The following is a 21,892-nucleotide window of genomic DNA, read 5'->3' as shown; positions in this document are numbered from 1 at the left end:
TTACTGTGACACAACGTACATACAATTGTGTACGGTGCAATAAATGATAGGAGTACATACACAAAAAACAGTAGGCTTGAAACAAACAAACAAAAAATCATCTCATATAAATAATTTTAATGATTATTTCTATGATAACTAGTATAAATATATTGATAATTGTGCACTATCATTTTTACCAGAATTTTTCATTTACGAAGTAAACAGGACAGAGTCTTATTCTGAAGGATTCCCAAAATCCAGGACCCAGAAGTACTTAGTTATTCTTGCCTGCTTTACAGCGGTGTGGGCAACTACAGAGTCAGAGCATTTGTTACAAAACCAATGGGAGTGTAATCACTGTAAAGCTTTTGGACATGTTTCAAGTGTTTTCAGAAGGGAGAAGCCGAGATGTCCAAGTTGTGGAAAAGATCATATATGTTTTAAAAGTAATGAAAATGTGATATGTTGCAATGTGGTGGGAACCATGAAGCCAAGTTTTTGGAATGCCGAACAAGAGTGAAAGAGAATGATGTGGGCTCTCCAGAGCATTTCATATGCAGTGGCTGTTAAAAGTGTTAAGGGTTTGAATGGTGCTCCTAAAGAGTCCATGGTGGGGGATTGGGCTTCACTGAAGGCTGCAGGGGTTGTGGTTCAACAGCAGGATCCAGATATGTCAAAGTTTAAGAAGGTGGGCTTTGTGGCCATAATAGCTATGGTGATTGATTTTTATTTAACTATGCAAATCATTTAAGAACAAATTCTTATTTTCAATGATGGCCTAGGCAGTGGGTTAACTGCCTTGTTCGAGGGAAGAACAACAGATTTGTACTTTGTCAGCTTGGGGATTTGAACTTGCAACCTTTCAGTTACTAGTCCAACACTCTAACCACTAGGCTTCGCTGCCGCCCCAAGGTGGAGAGGAGGTCCAGTAAAATAGATATCATTGTGGATGCTGTGGAACGGTTCCTGGGACTGAAAGACTTCTCAGCGGAGTAGTTGCATTGAGTATTGTCACCACCCGTAACACCCTCTCAAGTCATGGAGTTTTGAAGCAAGGAAGAAGTGGGAGTTTTGGCGGTTTGTGTGTTTTTTTAATTGTTTTATTTGGGTGGATTAAGTTAGTTCTCCCTATCACGTATGGGTTTTATTTTGACCTTGGTTTTTTCAACCCCGTCCAGTTGGTGGCGGTAATACACATTTGTGGATTGTAGTCTTCCATAAAACCCACAGAAAAAGAAGAAGCACAAAGGGCGCAGTACATTAGTCTAGACAGTTGTCAGTGTGCTGGTGTAGAAGTTGTTGTTTTGACAAAATATATTCTCATACGGAGTTTAAAAAAAAAATTATACTAGCTTGTGGACTGTCAATTCTACATTTTCAGCAAAAGAAGGTAATTGAATGTCATGTCACTGGATTAGCCACCGCTGTCTTCTTGCTTGGTAACTAGCTAGCTAGTAGCTAATGTTAGCATAATATTCGTAATTGAGTTGTCTACAGTTTGTTGGCAGGATACCAGCTAACTTAAATGTGAAATGTCGTTTCAGTAAAAACTCTTACGACTTAACAACAACGACAAAATCAAAGCCTTGATATTGAACATCATTATAGATAACTAGGACAGGGAATTGTAAGGGACATCACGATACGATATTATCACGATACTTAGGTGCCGGTACGATAGATATTATATTGTTAAGTTAGAAATGTTACATATTGCTCAATATGTGAATGCTGCAGAGGGGCAAGCGAGACCCATGAGAAAACGAGTTATCATCAGTCAGGGAATATAACTGCTGAAACCAAATTGTCTCACTATTTAAAAAGAAGATGGAGAACAACTGTATCGATCCCCACCACCACTACAGCTATTGTTAACGTTACTCGCGGAGGTGGCTAGCTAGCTATGCCACAGGGAATTTGCTAGTGGATAACATACATTTTTCGAAAAACTCATCTTGATTTGTGTGTCTCACACAGATGGAAGGAGATGAGTGTGGGGGGTTTCCTCCAGAACCGTCGGAGGGGAGCTCACAGAGAGGAAGTGTGGCATCCTCTGTCACCCGCGGTCAGTTCCCTTTTTTCTTTGTCTGGTGTTTACAATATAGCATTTTTGTCCCTCTCTGTGTTTTCTTATTTGGAACATGGTGTTTAATAGCCTTGTGTATATATCAAACTGATTAATGTAAGCTCATGACATCATCGTGGCTTGCAGATGTTCCTTGTTTTGCATTAGATTATTATGTCGACTTCCATCCCTGGCTTTGTTCTCCTACAGCTCAAGATGTGCTTGTGTACCTGGTGGGTGACAGTGCAGTACACCTGTGTGTGGAGGGGGTTGCCTGTGTGAGTGTCCAGGAGCTAGGCCGCAGTGTCCGGGAGGCTCTCCACATTCCTGATTCTGCAATGGATGCCTTTGCCTTCTGGCTCTGCTCTCCTCTGCTCGGTAATGACAGCTCACTCTGTATGCTCCTGCCCCTGCCCCCCCTCCTCCCCTAGCCCTCAAACAACTGTGCGGCACATGCTGTTATTTTAATATAAGCAACTTGGCCATTCATTTGACAGTTTCTTGATTTGATCAGGAGAAGAAAGGCAGATATGTATTACAAAGGAATAGTGTTGTCTGAGGCTGGTCTGGTTCATTGTATCATGTATTGGTGGCAATTTGAAGAGAGCACTTGGGCCATAAGAGGAACATTTGACAATTTGAATGTGTCTTTTTTGAACTACTGTCTTGCAGAAAAACTGGCATTGTTTGTAAAATAGGAAAGGGATCACTACAGTGAAATGAGTGTAGGCCAAGTCTACGGCTTGTGGATATGGTGCTATATATTAGCATGCTTTGTCATGCTAAATTCCTTTCTTTGTTATGCCATGAGAATGCTTTTCATAACTGTCATTAATTATCACATCGTTGTCTACTACATGCCTTTTCCTCCTCTCTCAGAACTGCAGTTAAAGCCGAAGCATCAGCCTTACAAACTGTGCCGCCAGTGGCAGGACCTGCTGTATCGCTTCACTGAGGCCTCAGAGGAGGACATATCTCAAGGTGAGACTGCCTGTGTCTCTGTGTGTAGGGATGAGCTTGTGTGTTTCTGTAATCTTTTCTATTTGTTTCTGTATTTTTGGCAGATTAACATTTTTGTCTCACATCTGTTAGATTTTTTCATCCCCACTGCTGAATTCATATTGCTTTGTCAACTTGACCTCATGTTACCACTGACCCAACATCACTAATCCTAAGCCGTACATCTGCCATCATATAACAATGTTCTGTATTACCCTCCTCATGCCCTACTTTCCTTTTTTTTTTTCTTCAGATGAGCCCTGCTTGCAGTACAGAAGGAATGTGTTTTATCCCAAGTCTAAAGAGCTGCAGGTACTGCTTGTTCTGTTTTCTCCTTAAATTTAACATGAAGCTGTTGGGGGGGGGGGACATCAGTCAAGTTGTGTTGTGTCAAATGGATAGATTATACTTTCCTGGTTGTAGACACATACCCCAGAGCACTCTAGCACCAGCCCTCAGACAAAAGGTTATGTTTGTCCCTCGAGTTACAAGAATTGATGAATGCCCCTATGCATGTGTTTGGATCCTCCTATATTCCACATTTCATTGCATGGTATTTCCCTCCAGATTGAAGACGAGGGGGTGTTGAGACTACTTTACGACGAGGCACGGGTTAACATCCTCGCTGGTCGCTTCCCCTGTGACCCTGAAACCTGGACGGGTTTGGGAGCGCTGTCTTTTGCTATGGAACTGGGAGTAGGTTTGGACGACCAGAAAGCCACTGCTGCTTTAAGGTAAACTATGCCAGGCATCTGAACGTCTGCCTCTTGGTGACATTGTGTATTATTTTTAAGAGTGTAACTCAAAATAATTTTTCCCAATACCTGGCTGCATACCCAGACTATTGCTTCTCCTCTCCCATCTCCCTCAGAGAGAAGAAGCTGATATCCTTCCTGCCTGCACATGTATCAGGGGGAGGTGGGGGGCTGTTTTCTACCTTGAGGGGAAAAGGGGGCCGTCAGGCAGGGCTGGAGCACAACCTGTTGGAGGAGTATCGCAAGATCAGCACCTTAGGAAGCACCCCCCCGGAGCCCACTCAGCATCTACGCCAGTACCTCAGCACATGCCACTCTCTGCCTTACTATGGGTAAGGAAAAAGCCAAACTATTGGCCTCAACTTAACTGCATGGAACACATTCACAGTTTGGATCTTCTTCACGGGTCACTTGCATCATGTTTGTTTCTTGTCTGGCCAGGTGTGCTTTCTTCTCGGGGGAGATTGACAAGCCAGCTCAGGGGATTCTTCATAGAGCAGGACGGAAAGCTGTCAATGTGGGGATTAGTCTGGAGGGGGTGTATGTAATGGACATCAAAGAGAAGGTGAGACCTGGAATGTCAAGCTGTGAGTGGCTGTGTCACATCCGGCCGTGATTGATTTGATTGATGTGATTGGGAGTCCTAAAGGGCGGCGCACAATTGGTCCAGCGTCGTCCGGGTTTGGCGGGGGTAGGCCGTCATTGTAAATAATAATTTGTTCTTAACTGACATGCCTTGAAATGATAACTCCTCTACATTACTAGCAGAATATGACCTATTTTACTGTGTGTGATTAAGTAAGATGTGGATTTGTATGAATCAGAGGTGTCCTCTATCAATGCAAAAATACTTTTTTTTTACCTTTATTTTACTAGGCAAGTCAGTTAAGAACACATTCTTATTTTCAATGACGGCCTAGGAACAGTGGGTTAACTGCCAGTTCAGGGGCAGAACGACAGATTTTGTACCTTGTCAGCTCGGGGGTTTGAACTTGCAAACCACCCGGTTGCACGCTCTAACCACTAGGCTACCCTGCCGCCCCTTCACTGAATGACCCAACCTTCTACTTTTCTGCCTCATTTTCTCCGGTGCATTCCTGCTCCATGACAGCATGTGCTCCTGGGACTGCGTTTCAGTGAGTTGTCTTGGGACCACAGCTACCCCGAGGGGGAAGGTGACTCGCACATCCTGTGGCTTGAATTCGATGGGGAGGAGGCCGGCACCCCTGTCAACAAGTTACTGAAGATCTATTCAAAACAAGTAATGAAACTTAAACCTACCTTTTTTTATGTATAATTTTAAAAAATTTAAAAAATCATTAGGTGGTCATAGATGTCATTGAAGTGACCAGAGTTGCTACTGTTCTTTCTTCCCTCGTTTCTCTAGGCAGAACTTATGAGCGGTCTTATTGAGTTCTGTGTGGAGCTACAGTCTGCAGGCGAAGGAGGGGCGGCGACAGAAACAGACAATGATGTCAGTCTATCCCATCAGCCTGCTGGACAGGCAGGGAACAGTGACAGAGGAAGGGGCGGTCGGCGAGGGAAACTGCGCAGGCAGAGCAGTGTGGTGTGCAGTCGGGTCCATACACTGAACACCATCAGCTACGTGGACAACGGTGAGTCTGGGGAGAGGCCAGCATCATGCATGTCATTCATTTCGTCAGTATTAACCATCCATATAAGCTTCATTTGTTGATTTGTAGGTTGTAAAACTAACTGTTAAATGCATTTGTTGTCCTCCGGGCAGGTAAAGAAATCAAACGCTTGAAGCCGAAGAGAGCTGCTTCCTTTTTCACCAGGCAGGCACAGCCACCTACATACTCATCAGTACAGGTGGAGCAAGGTTGAGCCTCCATCTCTGATCTAGGCACTGCTCTATACTACCCGGAGACCAAAACTGAACATGCAAGTTGAGATTAAGGCTAAAAGATATGTAGGGAGTTGGTGAGGTTTATCTTCTTGATTGCAAAAATACTATGGACCAAGAGTAGGATTTAAGTGTGAATAAATATTTATGGTTAAATGTTGTGTATATGAAGTTACGTTCTTTAGGTGCTGGAAAGTGACGTTGAGTGGCATTGCTTCACTGGTCAAGTTGAACCAGTTGGAGTTGAATATGAAACTGTTGATGAGTAGTGGTAACATTGACAGTAGCGCCACCTTTGAGCTTTTACCCTTGTGATAGGGGACCTTTATTACAGTTCTCCTTCAGATGGAGGACACTATATATACAAAAGTATGTGGACACCCCTTCAAATGAGTGGATTTGGCTATTTCAACCACACCCGTTGCTGACAGGTGTATAAAATCAAGCACACAGCCATGCAATCTCCATTGAAAAACATTGGCAGTCGAATGGCCTTACTGGAGAGCTCTGTGACTTTCAACGTGGCACTGTCATAGGATGCCACCTTTCCAACAAGTCAGTTTGTCAAATTTCTGCCCTGGTCAACTGTAAGTGCTGTTATTGTGAAGTGGAAACGCCTAAGAGCAACAACAACAACTCAGCCGCGAGATGGTAGGCCACACAAGCTCACAGAACGGGACCACTGAAGCATGTAGCGTGTAAAAAAAAAAAAACCTGTCACCCGTTGCACCACTCAATACCAAGTTCCAAACTGCCTCTGGAAGCAACATCTGCACAAGAACTGTTTGGACCTTCGTTAAATGGGTTTCCGTGGCCGCGGAGCCTAAGATCACCATGCGCAGTGTTAAGGGTCGGCTGGAGTGGTGTGAAGCTTGCCACCATTGGACTCAGTGGAAATGTGTTCTCTGGAGTGATGAATCACGCTTCACTATCTTGCAGTCCGACAGACGATTCTCAGTTTGGAGGATGCCAGGAGAACGCTACCATCCCAAACGTATAATGCCAACTGTCAAGTTTGATGGAGGAGGAATAATGGTCTGGGGCTGTTTTTCATGGTTCGGGCTAGGCCCCTTAGTTCCAGTGAAGGGAAGTATTTACGCTATAGCATACAATTACATTCTAGACGATTCTGTGCTTCCAACTTGTGACAACAGTTTGGGGAAGGCCCTTTCCTGTTAAAGCATGACAATGCCCCAGTGCACAAAGTGAGGTCCATACAGAAATGGTTTGTCGAGATCAGTGTGGAAGAACTTGACAGGCCTGAACAGAGCCCTGACCTCAACTCCATCGAACACCTTTGGGATGAATTGGGGGGTGGCAGGTGGCATAGTGGTTAGAGCGTTGGGCCGGTAACCGGAAGGTTGCTGGGCCGGTAACCCCGAGCTGACAAGGTACAAATCTGTCATGCAGATTGTATTATCTGAAAGGAGGGGGATATTGGAGGCTCTGCAACTATCTTGTTCAAACCTCAGTCTTTGTACCAAAACAAACGTATATCTTGTGGTGGTCTATGCCTCTCCGTGCTAAATACTCAGATTCAGAGTCTCATGGTTATCATGGACTTTATCTGTATCTCCCTCCCAGAAATGACAAGGCCTAGCATTCTAGCACTGTTATTGTTTATATTGTACACCATGCAAGGGCAGCTTGACTTGGGAGGGGAGAGACTAAAGAGAATTTTCTGATGTGTAAACCAATATTTACTTTTTGAATTGTTTAAATGTGGGTTAGGGTCTGGGTTAAGGGTCGGTTTTAGATTTGGCTAGTCGGTTTGCACGTCAGAAAAGCACATTTAGTCTCACCCACTTAGCTGACCATTCAGCAAGAGGATGTGTTTCCTGATGACAGTTCTTCTGCTGACCTCTCTTCAGTATGAGAGGAGCGATTCTACTGTATATCTCTGATGCAATTAAGTGTTCATAAACTGAAGAATGTGGTTTCCACTATGTTATAACTGATATGGTCAATTATGCAAAGACAACAAAATGTTCCGATTCATAATTCCTAAGGCACGCGATCTATGGATGTGGTATTCCTTTTTAAAAAGATGGTGGTGTACTCACTTGCTGTACATGCACAACATTCAATATCTTAAACATGCACTATTGATACATCAGAAATACTGTCAAGTGTTTACCTTTGGTCATGATTTGTATTCTTAGTATTATTATTGGAGTAATAACTTGGACTAATATTTTTTGACTCTCTTACACTGTCTCTCTGTTTCTGTCTTTCTCACACTCAAATGAAGCAGAAGTCTGGATAAAAAGACCAAGTGCCTTTTTCTTTCAGTATTAATTTGACCATTGAGAGACTGACCTGGTAAACGTGTAGGCCTGTTTGTCAAACATGATCTGCTCTGTTTGCTATACATTTACTTTACCTCGTGTGTGTATATTGGCTGCGTTTACACAGGCAGCACAATTCTGATATTTTTCCCAATTATAGACAAGATGGCTTATCTGATTGGTAAAAAAACAACAATTAGTCAAATAAGCTATCTTGCAGAATTGGGCTGCCTGTGTAAACGCAGCAGTAGAGACTAAAATATATCGAACCCTGTAACTTCACTGTTTTCTTTCCTTTGTAATTTATATAATGTGCACTACCAAACTTAACCAGTGACTGACTAGGTTTAGTTAAACCCACAATACGTTTTTTTATTCAGCTTTGTACTGTTTTGACAAAACTATAAGATTTGTTATAATTGTGTTTTAAACCTTACAATCGTAGTTTTTTTTGTTCATATTTGATCAATAAAATGTTTTGAATATCCGATCCTCCGTTCCTTGATTTGGTGTTCTTTGAGTCATTGCTGCCACCTACTGGCTCGTGCTTCTCATCGGGACATGTACGGGAACTTCTCTGTTTGCTTTAGTGGCGAATAGCTGGTTTTCTGTTTAGCTGGCGGTTACATTTAGCTGTTCTTTGGTCTGTCCTGCAATTCATAACAATTTCGCTGGTATTCAGTTTAAATGGACGGGGATATTTGTGCTACGGCCACCACACCACCTGACTCCGACCCAGCGCGGAAGCGCCGAGTGCACGGTATGTTGAAGCTCTATTATGGGTTGAACGAGGAAGGAAAGACCGTGGATCAAGCAGAGTCGATGAATCCTTGCGATATAAACGGCACGCATTTCGATCCTGAGGTGTATCTCAATAAGGTAAAATCCCATTTGTGTGTCTGGATGCCACACATATAGTTAGCTATTCATTGAACATAAGACAACAAATGAAATCCAGAGGCAAACGATTATTTTCTGTACAAGAGCCAATGCCAACTGCTTATCTGGCATTGGCGTCAGTCACCCAGGAAGTACTGTCACTCAGTGATGTCTGTTAGTTGTCTTGTCTTCAAAACTGACCTTTTATGTCATTGGTGGCTGCAGCTTAGGAGAGAATGTTCCCTTGGAGAGCTGATGGACCAGGAGACCTGCATGGTGAAACAGATCCGCTCCTTGGACAGTGACATGCAGACATTGGTGTATGAGAACTACAACAAGTTCATCTCTGCCACAGGTAAGCAAATAGGGGACAGTGTATGCGATGCATTGGATATCATGTTTGCGTCACTCACTGTTCAGTATACATACCATGTAATGAATGAATGCCCTCATCTTCCACTAGACACAATCAGAAAAATGAAGAATGATTTTAAGAAGATGGAGGACGAAATGGATTGTCTCTCTACTAACATGGCTGCTATCACAGAGTTCAGTGCACACATCAGTGGGACTCTTCAGGACCAGCATGCACAGATAACCAAACTGTCAGGTTCGTAATGAAACCTGTGGTGACACGCCTCCATCGCCTGAAATGAAAACTAAATAACAAATTGTATTTGTTGGTCATATACCTATCATTGTCAGATTACTTGTTCAAACTTTTCCTCTCTCCCTCCCCCCACCCAGGAGTCCACACTCTCCTTCGAAAGCTGCAGTTCCTGTTTGAGCTGCCTGCCAGGCTGAATAAGTGTCTGGAGCTACAGGCTTATTCCCAGGCGGTGAGCTCCCATCGTCGTGCCCGCTGCGTGCTGCAGCAGTACAGCCACATGCCCTCCTTCAGGGGCATCCAGGATGACTGTCATGCCATCATGGACAAGCTGGCACAGGAGCTTAGGCAGAAGTTCAGGTAGGAGAAGTAGTCACTTGTGGAAAGATTCTGCATGCAAACTGAGAGAATCTGTCGGGACTGAATGGGATGCGTAGGATAAGGAGCAGCAGTAGATCCGGTGTTTGGTTTTTCCTCACTGGCGATTTGGACAAATCATGATTTCGCAGGCGTTCGCATCATTTGAATTTCAGAAGTGGAGGGGACATTCAGCACCTAAATTGCAAAAAAAAAGGGTGGAGATCCTCGTTCCGGTCCTTCTAGCATTTTTTTAAATCTCTTCTCTTAACATGTATGGACCCAGAACTTAATGAAGACGCTGACCAATTACCTGAGACTTTAGTTCTGTGTTAACTGAGATTAGTATGGCTGCAAAACAATGTTCTTTGAATTTTCATTTCTAGTTCATATTCTATAGTAATAATACATTATGCCTCTGCATGGATGCCTTACCTCTGCTTGGTGTTTGCAGAGATGGAGGTTCGAGTGCGAAGGACCTTTCAGAGTGTGTGGAGCTTCTGCTGCAGCTGGATGAGCCAGCAGAGGAACTGTGTGACAAGTTCCTGATCCACGCCCAGTCACGACTGGAAGCAAACCTCCGAGGACTGGAGGCGGAGCTAAGACCACCATTGTCCTCTGGACCCACATCAGTGATAGATCCCTCCATTGGCCCTGCCCGCAGACTGTCAGCTGCACCCACTGCTGGATCTCCCACTGACCCCACCTCTCCAGGCAATCCCTTCCTCTCTTCCAGCTCAAGGACTGATATTCTGGAATTCATAGACAGAGGTTGCAATGAATTCGTCAGCAGCCTTTGCTTGGTCATTGCCTCGTACCAAGAGTTGTTTGTCAACCGTCCACAAGAGGGTGAGCTGGCCTCCAAAAACATCCCCCATATGGCTATTGGCAAGCTGCATGCTTTCGTGGATGCCATGGCCACCTGCTACTTCTTGCTGGTGGAGAGGAGGATACAGGAGGAGAAAAGTGTTGGAGACAACTCTCTTCTGGTCCGGGCTCTGGACCGTTTCCACCGCAGGCTCCAGGCCGTGGCCAAACTGCTGCCTGGATCTGCTGTGCCCAGCCAAGGGACTGAGATCGTGGTGCGAGCAGCCAGGGAGAGGATCAAGCAGTACCTGGCAGCCCTGCAGAGGTTCTACCTGGACAGCCTGAGAGACGTGAGGCAGGCCCTGGCAGCCCCTCGGCTGGGTGGAAGCTCAGCTGGAGGGGGCTCTCATCTGGCGGGACCAGCCACTGGGAAAGATGCTCCCGCCAGCCTGCCAGAGCTCCTCTCCTCTCTGTCTGCCTCCATTCTCAATCAGATCAAGTCAGTGCTGGCATCAGTGCACCTCTTCACCGCAAAGGACATCACCTTCTCCAATAAGCCTTACTTCAAGGTGAGATTAATACTGATGCTTTTGTGGGTTAGTTGTGTCCCTCAGTTTGTGAGTTGCTCTGATAGTTTGCCTTATTCTCTGAATTTGGTATGCTATTTATGTCATTGACAACTCTCTTTCACCTCTCTATTTCAGGGGGAGTTTTGCAGCCAGGGTGTGCGTGAGAGCCTTGTGGTTAACTTTATTAAGTTTGTGTGCCAGTCCTCACGTCAGTTCTGTGAGAGTGCGGGAGACAGGGGCGGCTCTACACCCCCTGCCCTCCTCCTGCTGCTGTCACGCCTCTGCCTGGAGTATGAAACCTCCACCATCACCTACATCCTCACCCTCACAGACGAGCAGTTCCTCGTGCAGGTAAATATGCCAATGAGACTGAACACTTCTTCAACGCTGTCGATGGGAATGTAAGAGTATCTATCCAAATAATAGGTCCTCTTTAGTCATGAGAAATGTGTATCACATGCTGTTATATCCTCATGTTTCTCTCGTTTTCACAGCATCGTTCTCCTGTAACTGCAGTCGCAGCTTTATGTGGAGAGGCCAGAGAGGCAGCACAGAAGCTACTGAACCATTATGTTAAGGTGAAAGTGCCTTCAGAAAGTATTCACACCCCTTGACTTTTTCCACGTTTAGTTTAGTTTTGTTACAGCCGGAATTTAAAATGGATTACATTGAGATATTTTTGGGGGTCACCGGCCTACATACAATACCGTATAATGTCAAAGTGGAATTATGTTGTTTGACATTTTTACATATTCCTTTAAAATGAAAAGCTGAAATGTGTAGCTCAGTAGGGCATGGCACTTGCAACGCCATGGTTGCGGGTTCGATTCCCACGGGGAACCCGTATGAAAATGTATGCACTCACTACTGTAGGTCGCTCTGGATAAAAGTGTCTGCTAAATGACTAACATGTAAAAAAAAGTAAATGTTAAGTCAATAAGTATTCAACCCCTTTATTATGGTAAGCCTAAATAAGTTCAGGAGGAAACATTTTCTTAACATGTCACAATAAGCTGCATGGACTCATTCTGTGTGCAATAACAGTGTTTAACATTTTTGAATGACTCATCTCTGTACCCCGCACTTACAAGGTCCCTCAGTTGAGCAGTGAATTTCAAACACAGATTCAACCACAAAGATCAGGGAGGTTTTCCAATGCCTTGCAAAGAAGGGCACCTATTGTTAAAAATAAAAAGCAGACATTGAATATCCCTTTGAGCACGGTGAAGTTATTAATTACACTTACATGCATCCCGTTTTCAACAACAAAAAGCAATTAACTTTGTGTTCAGGACAAAAAGTTATGTTTTGGGCAAATACAACACATTACTCAGTACCACTCTCCATATTTTCAAGCATGGTGGTGTTGGCTGCATCATGTTATGGGTATGCTTGCAATCGTTAAGGACTGGGTAGGTTTTCAGGATAAAAACAGACACTGGGAGATGAATTCACCTTTCAGCAAGACAATAACCTAAAACACAAGGACAAATCTACACTGGAGTTGCTTACCAAGAAGACAGTGAATGTTCCTGAATGGCTGAGTTACAGTTATGATTTAAATCTGCTTGAAAATCTATGGCAAAACCGGAAAATGGTTGTGTAGCAATGATCAACAACAAATTTGAGGTTGAAGAATATTGAAAAGAATTTGTAAATAATGTACAATCCAGGTGTCAAAGCTCTTAGAGACTTACCCAGAAAGAATCACAGCTGTAATCGCTGCCAAAGGTGATTCTAACATGTATTGACTCAGGGGTGTGAATACTTCTGAAAATGTCTGAAAACATGTTTTGACTTCATTATGGGGTATTGTGTGTAGATGGGTGAGAAAAAAATATATATAAAAAAATATATATTTAATCCATTTTGAATTCAGGCAGTAACATGACAAAATGTGGAATAAGTCGAGGGGTAGGAATACTTTCTGAAGGCACTGTATACATTTTCCCACTTTACCAACCAATTACTGTTGCTGCGACTGGCCATTTCAGGCCTATTCCTTCTATTTCAAAGCTGACCCCTTCTCTCTTGTTGTTTGATAGGTTCAGGGCCTGATCATATCCCAGATGCTGAGAAAGAGTGTGGAGACTCGAGACTGGGTCAACACCATCGAGCCACGGAATGTCCGTGCTGTGATGAAGAGAGTGGTGGAGGACACCACCTCCATTGATGTGCAGGTAATGTCTGTTATCTATATAAAACCTTTTGGAATGTAGGAAAACTCTAATCACTGCATGAATGTGAGTGGACAAAAGCATCATCAGTGCTAGGAATCTAAACAGCTTTACTCCCTCCCCTGATCTGTCTCTCCTTGTGTTGCCCTACAGGTGAGTCTTCTCTATGAGGAGGGGACGAGGAAAGCCCACAGCAGTGACTCCAGCAAAAGGACCTTCTCTGTCTACAGCGGCTCTAGGCAGCAAACCCGCTACGCCCCCAGCTACACACCCAGGTACCAGAACTACAGTCGCCTACCACACAACCCTTTCATAACAACACAATACATTAATACTGCATCACAATGTGTGGATGTTTAGACTGATCCTGCCTCTGCTATCTTTCCTAATGGCTTATGAATGGTTTTTGTCTCCTTGCAGTGCTGCTATGGATACCAATTTCCTGAGTAATATACACAAGCTCTTCTCTGAGCGGATCGACATCTTCAGTCCTGTGGAGTTTAACAAAGTGGGTAGGGAGGGGTCACAGAGCTCTGGTAGCTTAGGGCCTAGAGTAGGGGTCTTCAACCGTTAGCTCGCTGCCCACCTATGAGTAGCTCGCAAAGCAATTCTAAAAGTACAGGCAATTTTTTTTCAGGTGTTCCATCGCAATCTGTCATTAACATAAAGATCCCGGCTACTATCCAATCAAAGCAACATTGACATTATCCCACCCATGTTTAGCGCCTCTTGGCTTTAAAATCCAAATGTAACACAATATCTGCCAATTAATTTCCAGAAATATTGCATTTCTGTCTGTTTGGTGCACTCATTTGTCTATGCTCACTCTGTAAGTAGCCAGTTAGCGATGCCAGTAATGATAACATTTGATTGAGAAGGTCGTTGACTGCAAAGTAGGCTTACCTGACAGATATCATAACTATTTGTAGCAATTGGGTGGCCATTGTTTTGCAAACTCGGCCATGACAAGTTGCAGCAGTCGGCCTAACAGAAACATTGCTAGACTGAGCAATGAAATGCACAATTAAAGGGGAATTGCACTCAAATCAAAACATTGTTATTAAAAAAAATTATATATCAGACCTTAAAATTGGTCTTCGGATGTGATTTGAGAATTAACATGGACTCAGAACATCCATTTTCATTGTTTCTCTATAAATAATTGTAATATTGAGAGTTAAAAATAAAATAAAAAAGGGAAAACAGAACTGAATCTGGGAAAATACAATGGATAATTTTATGGGGCCCTTTATTAACCATTATTTGACCAGGAAACGCATCTCTTTTACAACAAGGGCCTGGTGAAGAGTTGCAGGGTAGAGGAGAAGAGAAGAATGTGCCTATTTGAAAGCTATAAAAAAAATAAAAAAATGAGTAGCATTTTTTTTTTAAAGTAGCTTTCATGCTATAAATGTTGGAGACCCCTTGCATAGAGACTCTCTTACACCTCCCAATTTGACAGTCTTAATCTCCTCTCTCAGGTCTCTGTGTTGACAGGGATCATAAAGATCAGTCTGAAGACGTTCCTGGAGTGTGTCCGCCTGCGTACCTTTGGTCATTACGGCCTGCAGCAGATCCAGGTTGACTGCAACTACCTGCAGATGTATCTGTGGCGCTTTGTCTCCGATGAAAACCTGGTCCACTTCCTACTCGACGAGATAGTTGGCAGCACTGCCCACCGCTGCCTGGACCCCGCTCCCATGGAGCAGAGCGTGATTGAGGTCATCTGTGAGAGAGGTTAAAGGCCAGAGATCACATTGGTTGAGGAACTGGTGAAATGTGATATTGGAATTGAAGAGTGTGTAACAGGTTAAAACCAAAAAAAAGCCTTGAAGTTAACTGAACATTGAAGATTGGACAAAGAGGGCTTTTTCTTGATACTCTCGATTCCCATGATGTAAATGTGGGTCAGGAGGGGGATTGAGGTTACTATGAATGATGTGATGTTTGGGTGGGATGCATCTATATTAATTTGATTAGTAATTACAAACATTATCATATGGTAATATGATTTGAATTTAAAAAATCTAACTCATAAAGGATGTAAAGCAGAGTTGTGCCTCCTGCCTTCAAGGACATGTGATCTCAATTTGCACACGTAATTCTGCATTTTAAATTCAAGGACATGATCTCAATTATTTGTATTTCAATTGTTTTCCCTTTGCACACTTAATCTTGCAATTTAAATTATAATACTTATGTTACAATTAATCATCCCTGTAAAGTATGTTATATAAAGTGTCAGTATTCTAAGTAATAACTTTGTTTCAATTCATTTTGATTCATGATTGATTAATCATCATACTTTGAATCAATTATGGAAATAATGTTTGCGTATGTGTTGCGTGAGTACTTTCTCACGTCATAAGCAAGAGTTCAGTCTCTAGCAACCAATTAGAGCGCTATAGAGTAAAAAGGTGTACATTAAATTTGACCATCACTTTTCTCGGCCCTATGATATATGTGGTCACCGCCCCAGCGTAAATTTGATTGGTTTAACGCTCCCCTCTCCATGCTCTTCTGATGACCATGGCTTAATCCCATTGGTTTAGAGATGGGTCATGTCAGGGGGGTATCTTTGGGGGCAGTTCTACGCACGCGTTCTTATCGTCGCACTGTACTTGTTGTTTGGCGTGAGTATACATGAGGAATACAGGTGAGTGACGCTATAAATTATGCGATGTTGGGAAAAAAAACCTTTTAATGTTCTTGGTTTACGTCCAACGCAAAAATGTTCTCTTTAGCTGCTATCTATTAATGCGCATGGAATTGTTTTTCTGTGATGTAACCTGTCTATGTTGTAGTATGTCTACATTGTGTCATTCAACCGAATCGTATCCTCGTTACGCTAGAGAATAACTATAGAATAACTATGGCAGAGTTATGTTTTTATTTCTCAACATCAACAATAAAGTAGGACATTATAGTAGTCACTAGAGTCTATACTAGTCCAGTTCATTCAGAGAATATGAGATAAAGGTCGTTATTGCAACCTATACACATTTGTCTTGAGCATGCACTCTACCAGTGTCCTCCTCGTAACATTTTCACAGGAGACAGATAATGAAGTTCAACAAACAAAAATCCCCACAAGCAGAAAAGGAATTTGGGGGGACTTTGGGTGAGTTGAAGTTTATTTGCTTTATTAAAAAGAAAACACATTTTGCATGTTCAGTTTTAAATTGGCATATTGCAATCCCATTTCCCACCCATTCTCTTCTCACCAACTTCACTTCCTTGGTCTCTCTTCCTCTTCCCCCTTGAAGGTGCCACCTGTATACCTGTCTTCTTGCCCCTGACGGTACTTTACCTGCTCTGTGTATGTCGCTCCCCTGTGGCCAGCGTGCTCCAGTGGCCCCCTGTCCTGCCCCCCACAGCCCAGCTATGGGACCCTCTGGCCCCTGTTCTCATACTGGGCTGGATGGCCCTCCAGAGCTTATTTTACCTGCTGCCTATGGGGAAGGTGAGACGAGCTGTTCATTATGAATACCTTTGAGTTCTGGAGTCCTTGTCTCTTGACTACGTTGTCATGTGAGGTTTGGCTGATACACAAATCTCTGTCTTACCTGCAGGTGTCTGAGGGGATGGTGCTAAAAGATGGCTCAAGACTCAAGTACCCCATAAACGGTACTGTAGGGTTGGCGGGTGCAGAAATAAAGCTTTGAAGTAGTGTGTTCCAATGTGTACAGTTTCAATTTTAGGCAGGTTTGCTTTGAGCTGGATGCGAAGAGTTAACTGGTTATGTTTTCCTTTCATCTACTGCAGGTGTCATTGATCTTGAGCTATGCAGGCCATTAGTCCACAATGATTTATCTTGTTGCAAGCTACTCAGTACAAACTCAACTTATTTTTTTTGTGTGATTCCTTCTCCCAACTAATTATCTATTGTATCTATCCCTCCCACCTGCTCCCTCACCCTTTCTAGCTCTGTTTCTATCTTTCTCTATTTCTCTCTCCCTCTACAGGTTTTCATGCCCTTTGCATCACAGCTGTGCTGTTGACATTGTCACTATGGCTGGGGATGCCTCTGGGGTATCTCTTTGAGCTGTTGTTGCCCCTGGCAGTGTGTGCTATTGGGGTGTCATTCCTCCTCTCCCTCTACCTCTACATATCCTCCTTCTGGGCCCCTCACCATGCCCTCGCCCAGGGGGGAAACACAGGTAAGGGTGGTGCAGGATGAGAGAAGTAACATAAAATATCAAGTAAACAACATACATCAAAATGCATTACAGGTTTTCCTGTATAGGCTCACGCCTGCTATATCTCACACAGGAAACCCCCTGTATGATTTTTTTATGGGACGAGAGCTGAACCCGCGGATTGGAAGCTTTGATCTGAAGTATTTTTGTGAGCTGAGACCAGGTCTGATTGGCTGGGTGAGTGGAAATGGAGCAAGGGTGACTATATTATATGAAGTAAAATATAATTGTGTTGATATGTAAAAAAAAATCTGATCCAACATACTCTCTTCCAATTAGGTGGTGATTAACTTTGGGATGCTAATGAAAGAGGTGGAGCTACGGGACTCCGCCTCCCTGGCCATGATACTGGTCAACGGCTTCCAGCTGCTCTACGTGGCGGATGCTCTGTGGAATGAGGTGAGAGGACAGTCCATAGGAATAGCTAGGAAATAACAGTGGTATAACAGAGTGATGCCAATTTAATGTGTTGTGGTGTTACACTGCAGATGTATATTGAGCCCTAAAATTCATTACATTTCTGCAGTGCTGTATGTTTCATTTGACAGTGGAATATATTTTCTTGACTGATGCTCTCTCTGTGATGTTGCAGGAGGCTGTGCTGACCACCATGGACATAGTGCATGATGGCTTTGGGTTTATGTTGGTCTTTGGGGACCTGGCCTGGGTTCCCTTTACGTACAGCCTGCAAGCTGCCTTCCTGGTTGTGCACCCACAGTCCCTTAGTCCTCTAGGAGCCACAGCTATAGTCACATTGAATGGTAAATCATGTTTTAAGATGTGGGGTGGGAAAGTGTGCATTCTTCACTTAAAGATTTGTTATATTTGTTTGTCCCCTTATTAATGGAATGTTTTTTTATCTCTTGTCATTAGGTGCTGGGTATTATATCTTCAGAAAATCAAACTCCCAGAAGAACCAATTCAGACGGGACCCTACGCATCCCAGTGTTTCAAGTTCGTATTCAACTTCTTGATTCGATTTCCTGGCATGGCAACTTCCACACATTTTTAGTTTGGAATTAATACACTTTTCTTAAATCAGTTTAACAGTTTTGAGAGGATTGAGAGGATGGATAGAATTGGGCCATCTCTCTGATGACATCTTTATTACTGGCTGTTTCAAATTTTGTTTTACATAATGGAACAAAGTGCATAATGAATACAGTGGACGGTAGGAGGCAACACAGAGTCGAATCTGGCCCCAACAGAAAGAGCAGATGGAGTGTGAATAATTTGCAATCTGATCTCTCTCAAATGGGGCGGCAGGTAGCCTAGTGGTTAACGTGTTGGACTAGTAACGAAAGGTTGCTAGATCGAATCCCCGAGCTGACAAGGTGATAAAATCTGTCGTTGAACAAGGAAGTTAACCCACTGTTCCTAGGCAGTCATTGAAAATACGAATTTGTTCTTAACTGACTTCCCTAGTTCAATAAAGGTAACGCCACGTCCAAAACGAAAGAAACATATATATAATTTCCCCCTGTGCCTGTAGAACTGGAGACTATTGCCACAGCAACTGGGAAGCGCCTTTTGGTGTCTGGCTGGTGGGGCCTCGTACGCCATCCTAACTACCTAGGAGACCTTCTCATGGCCCTAGCATGGTCCCTGCCGTGTGGTAAGTAGAGATCAAATAGACCCTCTCTGCATCCAGCCAGCACGTCAGACCCCTTGACTTTTTCCACATTTTGTTACATTGCAGCCTTATTTTAAAATTGATATATATATATATATATATATATATATATATATATATATATTATCATTGATCTACATACAATACCCCATAATGACAAAGTAAAAACTGTTTTTTTAAATGTTTTTTTAATTTATTTTTTACAACAAACAAAACTATCTTATTTACATAAGTATTCAGACCCTTTACTCAGTACTTTGTTGAAGAACCTTTGGCAGTAATTACAGCCTCAAGTCTTCTTGTGTATGATGCTACAAGCTTGGCACACCTATATTTAGGGAGTTTTTCCCATTCTTCTCTGCAGATCCTCTCAAGCTCTGTCAGGTTGGATGGAGAGCGTCACTGCACAGCTATTTTCAGGTCTCTCCAGACATGTTCGATCTGGTTCAGGTCTGGGCTCTGGCTGGGCCACTCAAGGACATTCAAAGACTTTTCTCGAAGCCACTCCTGCATTGTCTTGGCTGTGTGCTTAGTGTTGTTGTCCGGTTGGAAGGTGAAACTTCGCCCCCAGTCTTAGGTCCTGAGCGCTCTTTACCAGGTTTTCATCAAGGCTCTCTCTGTACTTTGCTCCGTTCATCTTTCCCTCGATCCTGACTAGTCTCCCAGTCCCTGCCGCTGATAAACATCCCCACAGCATGATGCTGCCACCACCATGCTTCACTGTAGGGATGGTGCCAGTTTTCCTCCAGACGTGACGCTTGGCATTCAGGCCAAAGAGTTCAATCTTGGTTTCATCAGACCAGAGAATCTTGTTTCTCATGTTTTGAGAGTCTTTATGTGCCTTTTGGCAAACTCCAAGCGAGCTGTCGTGTGCCTTTGACTGAGGAATGGCTTCCGTCTGGCCACTCTATCATAAAGGCATGATTGATGGAGTGCTGCAGAGATGGTTGTCTTTCTGAAAGGTTCTTCAATCTGCACATAGGAACTCTAGAGCTCTGTCAGTGACCATTGGGTTCTTGGTCACCTCCTTGACCAATGCCCTTCTCCCCCCATTCCTAATTTTTGCCATGTGGCCAGCTCTTGGAAGTCTTGGTGGTTCCAAACTTCTTCCATTTGAAGAATGATGGAGGTCACTGTGTTCTTGGGGACCTTCAATGCTGCAGAAATGTTTAGGTACCCTTCCCCAGATCTGTGCCTCGACACAATCCTGTCTCGGAGCTCTACGGACAAGTCCTTTGACCTCATGGCTTGGTTTTTGCTCTGACATGCACTGTCAACTGTGGGACCTTATAAAGACAGGTGTGTGCCTTTCCAAATCATGTCAAATCAATAGAACGTACCACATGTGGACTCCAAGTTAAAACATCAATGGTGATCAATGGAAACAGGATGCACCTGAGCTCAATTTTTGAGCCGTATAGCAAAGGGTCTGAATAAGGTATCTGTTATGTTTTTAATACATTTGCAAAAATGTCTAAACCTGTTTTTTGCTTTTTTATTGTGGGGCATTGTGTGTAGATTGTGTAGATCCATTTTTAGAATAAGGCTGTAACGTACCAAAATGTCAAGGGGTCTGAATACTTTCTGAAAGCACTGTATTCTGATCCTATGTACTGTATGTCTTGTTCCAGGATTCAACCATCTTCTACCTTACTTTTATGTTGTGTACTTCACTGTCCTGTTAATTCACCGAGAGGCCCGTGATGAGAGGCACTGCAGGGTCAAGTATGGCCTGGCTTGGGACAGCTACTGCAGGCGCGTGCCCTACAGGATCTTCCCCTATATCTACTGAGCTAAGCTTCGACCGAAGCAGTCAGGGCAGAGCCGGGGCCCGGGAGCATGCAAGGGATGTACACTGCATATGATGGCCAGCTGTGTTGTATAAAGTGCACTTTCTGAACCTCAACAGACTAGACTGAACAAAAACTACTGAAATGCTGTCTTTTCTCTGTAATAATGAATATGTACTTTACACATGATGACTGTGGAGAAAATGGCACTTCTGACTCTATATAAACTGGCCAGACAAGCTGACAGTTTGGCCCAGCGGCTTTACCATTTGCTCACAGTAGTGATGTCTTTCTAGTGAGTCTCAAGCACGATCAATCTTGAGCATTAGCTTTCATACTGATCTTTCCTTTCTTCCTCACGATTGGACACTATGGAGTGGTTTCCCAGACACAGATTAAGCCTAGTCCTGGACTAAAAAGCATGCTCAATGGGGAATCTCCATTTAAAGTGTGTTTTAGCACAGGAGTAGGCTTAATCTCTGTCCAAGAAACCAGCCCTACACTTTTTTTTTTTTCAAATGAACAGATGAGTCACATTTCAGCAACTGTGGTGTTTTAGCACTGATCTGAAAGATATTCAAATGATCAGGAAAATGTATGCATGTATTGAAATGGTCATGTTGGACGTTATTTGGAGTGACAAGAGTGTTAGCCTGTTTCTTTAATATTTCAAAACTGAAATTGAAGCCTTAAGTTTACCTTAGCGTTATTGCATAACTTTGTTGTGAATTTTTACAACAAAAAACCCCAATAAACAATAGTAATTGCAGTCAGAATAAATGTTTACAAAATTGTATGCAAAGAAGTAATACCAGTCTGGCCCTGAATTTTAATTGAAAATAAGATGGGTAAATGTGAGTATCTTTATTAGCTGTTATAGAATACTAAAACATTCTCAATCAACACATCCTTCACTTT

The 21,892-nt window shown here is 43.2% G+C and overlaps 3 protein-coding genes across 3 annotated transcripts; all 3 read left to right on the top strand.

The window, feature by feature from the left end:
- Positions 1–1,208: 1,208 nt before the first annotated feature.
- Positions 1,209–8,446, top strand: LOC139418532 (FERM domain-containing protein 8-like). The gene is made up of 11 exons (XM_071168074.1): positions 1,209–1,372; positions 1,960–2,047; positions 2,258–2,425; positions 2,927–3,028; positions 3,300–3,358; positions 3,614–3,780; positions 3,918–4,133; positions 4,243–4,366; positions 4,913–5,062; positions 5,189–5,417; positions 5,549–8,446. Exons 2-11 carry the CDS (start codon positions 1,960–1,962, stop codon positions 5,647–5,649), a joined length of 1,404 nt encoding a protein of 467 aa, XP_071024175.1. The 5' UTR covers positions 1,209–1,372; the 3' UTR covers positions 5,650–8,446.
- Positions 8,447–8,503: 57 nt separating this feature from the next.
- On the top strand, positions 8,504–15,609 carry LOC139418530 (vacuolar protein sorting-associated protein 51 homolog). Its single transcript, XM_071168072.1, has 11 exons — positions 8,504–8,835; positions 9,061–9,190; positions 9,299–9,445; positions 9,583–9,802; positions 10,254–11,175; positions 11,311–11,526; positions 11,670–11,753; positions 13,221–13,355; positions 13,506–13,627; positions 13,773–13,860; positions 14,834–15,609. The coding sequence occupies exons 1-11, from the start codon at positions 8,644–8,646 to the stop codon at positions 15,092–15,094; spliced, it is 2,517 nt and encodes an 838-aa protein (XP_071024173.1). The 5' UTR covers positions 8,504–8,643; the 3' UTR covers positions 15,095–15,609.
- A 289-nt stretch (positions 15,610–15,898) lies between these two features.
- LOC139418531 (transmembrane 7 superfamily member 2) lies at positions 15,899–21,881 on the top strand. The gene is made up of 11 exons (XM_071168073.1): positions 15,899–16,008; positions 16,406–16,473; positions 16,619–16,815; positions 16,925–16,979; positions 17,318–17,512; positions 17,625–17,728; positions 17,831–17,950; positions 18,144–18,312; positions 18,425–18,505; positions 19,044–19,166; positions 20,816–21,881. Exons 1-11 carry the CDS (start codon positions 15,914–15,916, stop codon positions 20,974–20,976), a joined length of 1,368 nt encoding a protein of 455 aa, XP_071024174.1. The 5' UTR covers positions 15,899–15,913; the 3' UTR covers positions 20,977–21,881.
- Positions 21,882–21,892: the final 11 nt, after the last annotated feature.

This window comes from Oncorhynchus clarkii, chromosome 10 (genome assembly GCF_045791955.1).
Source record: "Oncorhynchus clarkii lewisi isolate Uvic-CL-2024 chromosome 10, UVic_Ocla_1.0, whole genome shotgun sequence".
Lineage (NCBI taxonomy): Eukaryota > Metazoa > Chordata > Actinopteri > Salmoniformes > Salmonidae > Oncorhynchus > Oncorhynchus clarkii.
Note: the sequence above shows the minus strand (reverse complement) of the source record. Positions and strands in the feature narration are given on the sequence as shown.

Bases quoted from the DNA above. Each gene is read 5' to 3' on its own strand.
- LOC139418532 (XM_071168074.1), top strand. From the start codon at position 1,960: ATGGAAGGAGATGAGTGTGGGGGGTTTCCTCCAGAACCGTCGGAGGGG. The intron at 4,134-4,242 runs GTAAGGAAAAAG...TTGTCTGGCCAG, and splicing joins CACTCTCTGCCTTACTATGG to GTGTGCTTTCTTCTCGGGGG. The intron at 5,418-5,548 runs GTGAGTCTGGGG...TCCTCCGGGCAG, and splicing joins CATCAGCTACGTGGACAACG to GTAAAGAAATCAAACGCTTG.
- LOC139418531 (XM_071168073.1), top strand. From the start codon at position 15,914: ATGTCAGGGGGGTATCTTTGGGGGCAGTTCTACGCACGCGTTCTTATC. The intron at 16,816-16,924 runs GTGAGACGAGCT...TCTTACCTGCAG, and splicing joins ACCTGCTGCCTATGGGGAAG to GTGTCTGAGGGGATGGTGCT. The intron at 18,313-18,424 runs GTAAATCATGTT...TCTTGTCATTAG, and splicing joins AGCTATAGTCACATTGAATG to GTGCTGGGTATTATATCTTC.
- LOC139418530 (XM_071168072.1), top strand. From the start codon at position 8,644: ATGGACGGGGATATTTGTGCTACGGCCACCACACCACCTGACTCCGAC. The intron at 13,356-13,505 runs GTAATGTCTGTT...GTTGCCCTACAG, and splicing joins CCACCTCCATTGATGTGCAG to GTGAGTCTTCTCTATGAGGA. The intron at 13,861-14,833 runs GTGGGTAGGGAG...CTCCTCTCTCAG, and splicing joins GTCCTGTGGAGTTTAACAAA to GTCTCTGTGTTGACAGGGAT.